Below are 9,517 nucleotides of genomic sequence, written 5' to 3'. Positions count from 1 at the left end.
ATGTAAGGTAACATGATGTATAGAAAATTATTGTAGGTTCTCAAGAAAAAAATCTAAGGGACTACTACAATGTTAAGCAAGCTGAAAAATTTAGAGTAAGACAGGGTCCCAAATATAATAAAAGTATGATATAGCAAACTTTTGCTAAAGGATTAAGTTTTCCTTGTGAAATAACTTATTTTCCTTACACTTCAATTTTATTGACAATATTATTCATTCTTAAAGAAACTGTTTTCATTATTGTTTTCTTGGTGCCATGTATGGAAATAGTCTATTGATTCAAAGAGATGATAATTCCTACAGTATAAAACACCCACATTTCATGAGAAATTTAACTGATATAAGTACAGACATCACAGGGCCTAGATAAATATACTAAAGACCTATTGTGATGGCTACTCTTGGTTGTCAACCTCTGGAGTGAACTACAATCAAGAAATTTAGAACAAACCTGTGGGATTTCTTGGGAGGGAGGGACTTGGTTTGAACCATTGAGTCAAGAAGAAACATGCTATTAATCTGGATCTTGAGGCAGGAATACACTCCTCTGCTGGAGCCTAAAAAAAGGACATGGAAAAAGAAAGCTTCTTATTCTTGCCTTCTTGCTCTTGCTTTGCTAGCAAGTGCATTCCTTCTCTGTCATTTCATCAACCCACTCCAGTATATGTGTGTGTGTGTGCTTGAACGTGTGTTTGTACGTGTGCTCGTGTGTCTGTGTGTGTATTAGGTTGTGTGTGAAGCTGTGTGTATGTGTTTGCCTATGAGTGTATGTGTGTGCATGTAACGGTATGTAAACAGAAAGAGAAGATCTTTTTCCCTAGAGAACCTTTACTAACCCACCTATAAAAATATTTTGTTAATTACAAAAGCCTCTTCTTACAGGAATGGTGGCTTTGACAGCTAAGAGAGTTCTCAAGCGGAATTTTCATATGTGAAATTTGTCCATGTTAAGAAAAGTGATAGAAAACTGTTTTCCCTGGCTTCCAGTGACATCTTCTATGGATGGTCATAACACTTTGATTCAAAGGGAAAAATGATGGTGGAATAGTGAATATTTAAAAAAAATTGCTGTTTCTTGGCAAGTAAAATCCGTAGAAAATTGATCATATTCATCAGCATATTATGAAGCTATATTTTTATGTTTACTTATTTTTTATTGGATATTTTATTTATTTACACTTCAAATGTTATCTCCTTTCCTGGTTTCCCGCCTCTCAGAAACTCTGTATCCCATCCTCTCTCCCCCTGCTCAAAAGAGGGTGTTCCTCTACTCACCCACCCACACCCACTTCCCTGATCTCAACTTTCCTCCACTGGTGCATCTATCATGCCATGAAGCTGTATTTTATATCTTCACAGTCAACATTTTCCAACTTTGAACTGGTCCCATCCATTGAATCAAGGAGGCAAGCATAAAGACCATTATGTGGTAAGTTGCAACTGTCGAGTCCTGAAGGTATTTATAGAATGTAGCTTAATTTCTGGTATTTAAATTATTCTTAATATTTAAGCCTTCAATTTGGAGAGGGATAGTTGGCCATGATTCTTAACATAGTAATGATGCCATAAACATTAATATTCCTCTAGAATAGTTCTATACATGAACTTTGGGAAAAAATATGGAGACACATAAAATCTCCCTTTTCATAGGAATAATATTAGAAGGAGGAAATAATAGACAAATAAGTACATTGTATCTAATGGGTAGTTACAAGCACAGAAATTGCCCAAAGAAAAGAAAAAAACAAATCTAAAATTTGATCTGTGTGTTTTAAATATTGGGAAAAAAATCTCAATATTAAATGCTTTCTCGATAGAAAAGAAAAATGGGGAGTATATATTTAACTGTCCACAAAAAAGAAAGAAAGAAAAAAGAAAGAAAGAAAGAAACAAACAAACAAGCAAATAAACAAAAATGGTTGACAGAAAAAAGTCCTCTGTGTGTGTGTGTGTGTGTGTGTGTGTGTGAATGTTTTCATATATGGAATAAAGGAAAAAACCAAAATGGTAAGTGATATTGTAAAATATGAAAACAAAATTTACTACATTCACACAATGGATAAAGAAGAAAATATTATTGTATGTTACAGCATCTGGAAAACAGTATTATGAGAAATAAAAGAGAAAACCAACATATTATACCATTAACTGCGTCATCCCGAAATGAGGAGTGACTGCTTAAATGGTTTACAGAACTTAGAAGATGATGGCACATTACCTAAATATTATCACTACGATGTAAATGCATTTTACATTAAAAGGGTAAATGTTATAAATAAATCTAAGTGAAGCTTTTATTTTAAAATGTTCCTTTAGAGTCCTTTGGTAAAATATACAAACCCATAGACATTCTGTTTTTCCTGTAGGATGTCTCAACTTTGTATTACTTTCCCATTTCAGTCTTATTTCAAATAGTGAAGATTAATATGAAGCACATCTAAAGTATGAAATGAAGAGTTTTTTGAACATTCAAAGAAATGTCCAGGAAAAATAAATTGTTTTTAACAAAATTCAAAGAGATGTAACATGAAAAGACAGAATCAACAACGAAAAGGCTTCCTTTTCTACCATACTATTCCTTTTGGGGGGTGTTATGAACACAAAAAGAAAGTCTATAGGCAGGCCTGCTTTTTACATTGCAAGCATCAACACCTTTTAGGGACAAATCAGACACTATCCTGGCCCCCCCGCACCCTTTCCCACCCCCACCCCACCCCCAGTTTAGGATGAGAGGCAGCTCCTGCCTTGTCTGTAGTTATAATGCTTGTTTCTATTTCGTCACGGTTGTGCAATAATTTCCCCGACTGCCTGAGGACAGCTATGCCCCCGCCATTTGTGCCTAGGCCAGTGTTTATCCAACAGTCAAATCACCTCCATCCAGCCTATATACCATGAATACTGCCAGTCTCGCTGTGAGAAAGGATAATGAAAGAGAGCAATTTCGGGAAGGGTTCAAAATCGATGCCACCAAGAACGAACATGATGCTAGTAAGATGTTCATCGGGGGACTTTCCCAAGAAATAAGCAAGCAGGTACTTCTGGAATACTTGTCTAAGTTTGGTGAAGTAATAGATTTTATTATAAAAACAGACCCAAATACCGGTCTGTCTAGGGGATTTGGATTTGTGCTTTTCAAAGACAGTGCCACAGTAGAGAAGGTGCTTCGAGTGAAAGACCACAAAGTTGATGGCAAGAAAATAAAATTTAAAAGGGCTAAAGCCCTGGAATCTCAATTCCCCAATAAAAAGATTTTTGTGGGTGGGCTGAACCTGCGGATGTCTGAAGAAAAAATAAGGGCTTACTTTGGCACATTTGGGCAGATAGAGGCTATAGAGCTTCCACGGTGTTCCGACACTCAGGAAAGAAGAGCTTTCGGCTTTATCAAATACAGGGATGAAAACCCCGTTAGAAAGGTCTTAAAAACCAGGTACCATTTCATTGGCTCCAGTCGTTGTGAAGTTAAAATGGCATACCCTAAAGAATATACAGCTAGACAGTTGAGTAAAAGAAAGACTATAGCTAAAGATAGTACAAGAAAATCAGTTCCAGCTGTGGAGTTAGAAAACAATTGGAGAGGAGGAGGCAGCCCAAGCTTCCACACTATGGCTAACACCGATGCTCAAGAAGCCAACCAAGATGCCCACAGAGCTGACTCATATACTTCTAGAGCAAACTCGGATGTACCTTTGGCAACTGTCCGTGGTTTCAGGGATACCCCCAATGCTTTCCAGTTGAACTCTAATGTTTTTGTGACAAATTCAACTGCTTTCATGGCAAGCAGTAATACTTTGAGGTCAAGCTCAAATACTGTATGGGTAAGCCATTGTGCTCTGGAGGCAAACCCAAATACCTTCTTGGCAAGCCAGTATACTCTTCCAAACACCTTAAGAATAAGCCAATACACTTTGGGAACATACGCAAATTCCTTAGGAGTGAGCCAGTATGCTTTGGCAGCGTTTTCAAATACTTTCGGGATAAACCAATATGCTTTGGGGGCAAATCAAAATGCTTTCTGGACAAACCAGTATCCTTTCGGAACATACTCAGATGCTTATGGGATAGGCCAATATGCTTCTGGAACAAGTCCAAATGCTTTTGGGGCAGGCCAGTATAGTTTGGGTACCAACTCAGATACCTGCAGGACAAACTGCTATGCTCTTGTGGCAAATCCATACAATATCTGGATAAACCAAAATGTTTTGGCGACAAACCCACATGTTTTCAGGATAAGCCAGTATGTTCCTGGGGCAAACCCAAGTGCCTTTGGGTCAAGTCAGTATTCGGTGGGAGCAACCCAAAACAGTTTTGGACCAAATCTACATAACTTCGGAGCAAATGGAAACTTTTGTGGGGCAGCTGGAAGTGGTGGAAGTACTGGAGGAGTTAATTTTTCTCAAGTATATGGCAATTTCCTGAATGTCTGGAATACACTGCCAGCTTTTCACGGCCCTGATGGTGATCATTTCTCCCTCTACAGTTATGGGGCTTATGATGCAAGATCTGCACCTAATTACAATGTGCAAATAAGCTTGTCAACACTCCCTGGGAATGGTTACCAGAGAATTTATTCAGCGTTTTGAAGCCTAACTACAAATCCTCTATCCGAGGACCATTCTGTCCAACAATAAAACATTCAGTAACTTATATGAAATGGCCCAACTACTGATTGATTGGACATTGCCACTATTTGCAGCAACTTTTGAAGTATCAATACATTTTCTATCACCTTTAACCATTGGACCTACAATAAAAAGACAAAGGCTTGAAACTAACTTGCTGAAGTTAGTTTGCTGGAAAATAAACATTGAAAACATTTATTTTTGAGTGACTGCTGTTTTGAATTGGGTTATTCTTTTGACCTTTACATGTGTTTTGCTGCAGAGAGGGAAGAGACATTTATTACTGCCCCCTTATCTTGAATTCTGTGTTGCTGTATTTGGGTTAGAGGTACTCATACAGTCCATTCAACTAGTTAATTTCAGTGAATAGAAACAAATTGCTTCTGAATACTTTCTGAAAAATATATTTTTATGTTTGTTGCATGTCCCAAATGTACACATTCTCATGATGTGAAACACAATCACTATTGCAAACGACTTTTACTTTTGTGAATTCTATTGTTAGTTAATCCAGGAATTTCCCCTTTACCTTATGACAACACAGTTTGACAAGCTTATAGTTTCCTAATTAGAACTCACAAGTTGTATTCCTTGGTCTTTATTCTGGCTCTGTTTTTACCCTTATTTTGAGACAGAGACTTATTAAGTTACATAGGCTACCCTTTAACAAGGTGACTTTGAACTTGAAATCCTTCTGCCTCAGCATTACTTGGTTTTATTTCTAAATATTCAGTGATTTTTCTCCCTCAGTCTACCTTCTATTTACAGGGATCTATTCTATGTCAGAAATTAAATTCAGGGAAACAATCCCAAGAGGATAGAATTATACCTAATTATTAAGAGAAATTTTACAAAAGATGGCTTGCCCAGCTATCTAAAATGTATCTTGGCCAGGGGCTTACAGGAGGGATAAGTGAAGTGAATTGGCCTTTGCCAATAATATGTGAGGAGGCATGCAAAGTTGAGAATAAAGACAGCACTCATCTTAGTAACACAGAATTTTCTTGTTTGGTTGGTTGGATATTTAGTTTGATATTGTGTTTGCTTGTTTGATTAAGAGTAGAAACAGGGTGTGTGCATGATTACTATGGAAAGGGTAGTAAAAAGGGCTAAAACATTCTCAGCAGCAACATAACAAACCATCAATGTGAATTCTATATATTTCAATTTTTCAAGTAAATAGTCATTGTTTTTAAAGGAAAAGTTTTAATGCTAAATATAATATCTAAATACTATCAAAAATCTGTTTCATCATGTAATCAAAACATTTACTGGGACAACAAGTCCTTGCCATATTAGCAATTTAGAACTAATATCTTCTAAAATGCACATGGACAATGGAAGTTTTGGCATATTAGTGGAATTGTGAACGAGATATTGTTAGCAAGGTTAATAAACTCATGAGATCAAATAATGTAGACCATCCATCCCCCTAGATCCCAAACATGAGAGAAATTAGAATGTGCAGTTACTCACTGAAGGAGGGAAAACATATAGCCTTAAGGAGCTATGAGAGTCCAAGTTACTCCATAAAGGTGCATACTCCACAAAAATATCCTAGTGTTCAAGATTCTGTCTTCTGAAACAGGCCAGGTACCAAAAGCCTCTGGAACGACTTTGTGGGTTAGGAGCTGACCTGGCTTTCACTCACCACTGTGAAGATACTGAACACAACTTCAAGGAATTCTAGTGTCTCCAAGTGGAATATATGTGCAAACTCTGACCAGTTCTCTGTGACATCACCCTATCTCAGCTTACATCATAGAACCCCTATCAGGCTGGTTCCTTCTGGAGTTACACTCAGAAACATTGAGCATCTCGAATTTATATTTTCATATGGCCTCCTAGAAATCCAAAATAAATAAATAAATAAATAAATAAATAAGTAAATAAATAAATAAATAAATAAATGAATAAATGAATAAATGAATGAATGAATGAATAAAAAATGAATAAACGAATAAACGAATAAATAACGAATAAATAAACGAATAAACCAATAAGCGAATATGCAAATTAGTGAATAAATAATGAATAATAAATGAATAAATGAATAAATGAATAAATGAATAAATGAACAAATGAACAAATGAACAAATGAACAAATGAACAAATGAATAAATAATAATGAATAAATGAATAATGAATATAAAATGGCCTGATTACCTGATTCACATGCTGCCCCAGTAGATTCATTCTTGCACCATTTTTATTGTGTATTTGATTTTCTTGTTTGTTTGTATGTTTTAGTTTTTTTGTTTGTTTACTTTTTGTTTTTATTTTCCTTCTGTGAAAGTCTTCGGTGTCTGGCATACCAACATACTTGGTGGTTATTTTTCCTGTACCAATCTTTCCCTTGGTTATCTTTAAGCTGTTCGTAGAATCAGAAATGTTGCCAGACTCTTGAGGCAACACACTGGATAGCACAATATTCACTTTATGAAAACCCACTGTTAGAGGAGGACAATTTTTATTCAAACAAAGCTGGAATTTAATAGGATTGAATACATTGTATTGAAGCCAATAGCAATCATGAATTATAGATTCTTTGTAAAGTGCAAGGAAATCATAGACCTTGGGTCTGCTTACAAATTTGAGATAAACTTAAAAGAAACCCGATATCTAAGAGTCACATTTTAAAGGTCTTTAAAATTTACCAGCATTTCTGGTTACAAGGTAATTCGTAGATTAAATGCAGTAAAACAGGAAGAAATAGATAATGTAATTTTACTTTTGACATATGGGTAGACAGAATTCTGGACATAGGTAAGTATGGAATTTACTTAGAAATTAGAGGGCACTTTAATTGTTCATGCCACATTGATCTTACGTGCTTAAAAAATATTTTTCAGTCCCCTCCACACATTACATCCTCTTCATAGGGGATGCCCTAACTACATAGTGGGTTAGATTCTTCCATCCATATCATCAATGTTGATTGTTATACTGTGTGAAATAGACAAGCTATGGAGGAAATATAGATGCCAGCCCCACTGGATGAATTTCTTAAAAATGAGAGAGAGAGAGAGAGAGAGAGAGAGAGAGAGAGAGAGAGAGAGAGAGAGAGAGAGAGAGAGAAGGAGAGAGGTATTTCCCCTCAAATTGTGTTAGGTGAGACAAGATAAAATCAAAATGACAATTGTCAAATTATAATTTTAATAAGGCACATTAAATAAAAGGAGATATTTTGGAAGAGTAAGGGCATCAGCAGGGGGTTCTGAGAAGATAGAAATGGAGGAGAGTGGAAAGGATGAAGATGGTTAAAGGTCCCTATTGACCTGTGCAAAGAGTCACAACAAAGCCCAGTGACTTGTACATTTAAAGCACATTGGTATTAAGTAGCTGATTCTAAATGATGGTTTGATTAAATTGGGAATTTTAGCTTCAAGATACTATTAAATTTATTTATATGTTTCTACTCTCATGTGGATGTTGCATTTTGAGCTGGATATGGGTGACAGGATATGCCAAAGTGATTAAGTTTTGTATATCAATATGCATCAAAAAAAAGCCACTCAGTGGGCTGCCATGCTTTCACAGGGAAGAAAGTAGCTAGTGATTTTAATTGTACATGAGGTAGAAAGAATAATGTCCCCACACTACTATAGATTTTCAAATATCCACCTTCATATAATGCTTCAATGTGTTTCCGCAAATGTAATTTTCTGTAGACTAATCCTCAGGTTTTAATATATTTGGAAAAATTGGACTGGGTCAGGAGGGATAGGACCTACAAATAAAAATCAATGAATAATGCTGTCATAGAAAAGGTTTAATTATGACAGGGAGTTTGTTTCTCTGTTACTAGCCCATTGGATCCCTTCTGTGATGGGAACATCCAACGAGAATTTCCTCATCTACTGATGGTGTCTTCATCTTGAATTTCCTGCCTCCTGAAAAGAAGTCATGCAAAATATGCTTCATTATATACTAAAAATCAGTGTCATTCTTTTTGTCAATACAAGATGTATGATTATGTCTCAAAATCATGAGCAACTGGGCCATAGAGGAAAAAAAAATAGGCTATTTGTGCTGACTAAAGACGGGATGAGTTCAGTGTTATCATGTGCTCTCTTCGTGAAAGAAAGCAGCATAGCAGGTGAGAATAGATCAGAGAAGTACAGCCCAGGAGGGACTCAGCCATCTGCTGTTGGCCTTGGAGATATAAAGGAACACTACATAAAGGATCCCTAGAAAGAGTGCCAGCCACTGCTTTTAGCTAGTGGAACCAGTTTTAGAATCATCATTTTCTAGATTTTAAAAGAAAACAAGATTTCTAGATTTTAAAAGAAAACAAGATTACTCTAATTTACTATGGCCATTTGATACATCAGTGATCATCAACAAGGTGTACAGTTTTGGACAGAAGTATGGGGACTCAGAAAAAGCCTGTTCTTGGAACTCCCTCTGCCTTCAAGTGAGGGAGACATCTTCCCAGCAACACTAGTAAACACTCTATATTGGTAATGGTACCCCCATCCTTTCCAGATTAGTGGTTTTCAAACCATTGGTTGAAACTCCTCTCAGGGCTCAAACAACTTTTTTAAAAGTGTCCCATATCAAATATCTTGTATATAAGATATATACATTATAATCGATGACTATAACAAAATTATAGTTTGAAGTTGAAATGAAATAACTTTATGGTTTGGGAGCTGTATTTTAAAGGATTACAATATTGGGAAAATTGAGTATTTCTATTCCTGACTACTCTAAATCATGCCTGTCAGTATCATCTGGAGGAATAACCCCCTCTATTCAATCTGGAACTCCCGGAAAAATTAATACATCACCCAAAATTATGAAAGTTAAACAGCGGATGTACCATAGTCTATAAGCAGGGCATGGTGACATATTAAGCAAATGAGGAAAAAAAAGTAAATCACTGTGACTCCATG

The 9,517-nt window shown here is 36.1% G+C and overlaps 1 protein-coding gene across 1 annotated transcript; it reads left to right on the top strand.

The window, feature by feature from the left end:
* The first annotated feature begins 2,851 nt into the window (after window positions 1–2,851).
* Window positions 2,852–4,748, top strand: LOC146999990 (uncharacterized). Its single transcript, XM_085834381.1, has one exon. It carries the CDS (start codon window positions 2,892–2,894, stop codon window positions 4,578–4,580), a length of 1,689 nt encoding a protein of 562 aa, XP_085690507.1. The 5' UTR covers window positions 2,852–2,891; the 3' UTR covers window positions 4,581–4,748.
* Window positions 4,749–9,517: the final 4,769 nt, after the last annotated feature.

This window comes from Mus caroli, unplaced genomic scaffold, assembly GCF_978045245.1.
Source record: "Mus caroli unplaced genomic scaffold, Mus_caroli_1 scaffold_31, whole genome shotgun sequence".
In the NCBI taxonomy this organism is placed as follows: domain Eukaryota; kingdom Metazoa; phylum Chordata; class Mammalia; order Rodentia; family Muridae; genus Mus; species Mus caroli.
Note: the sequence above shows the minus strand (reverse complement) of the source record. Positions and strands in the feature narration are given on the sequence as shown.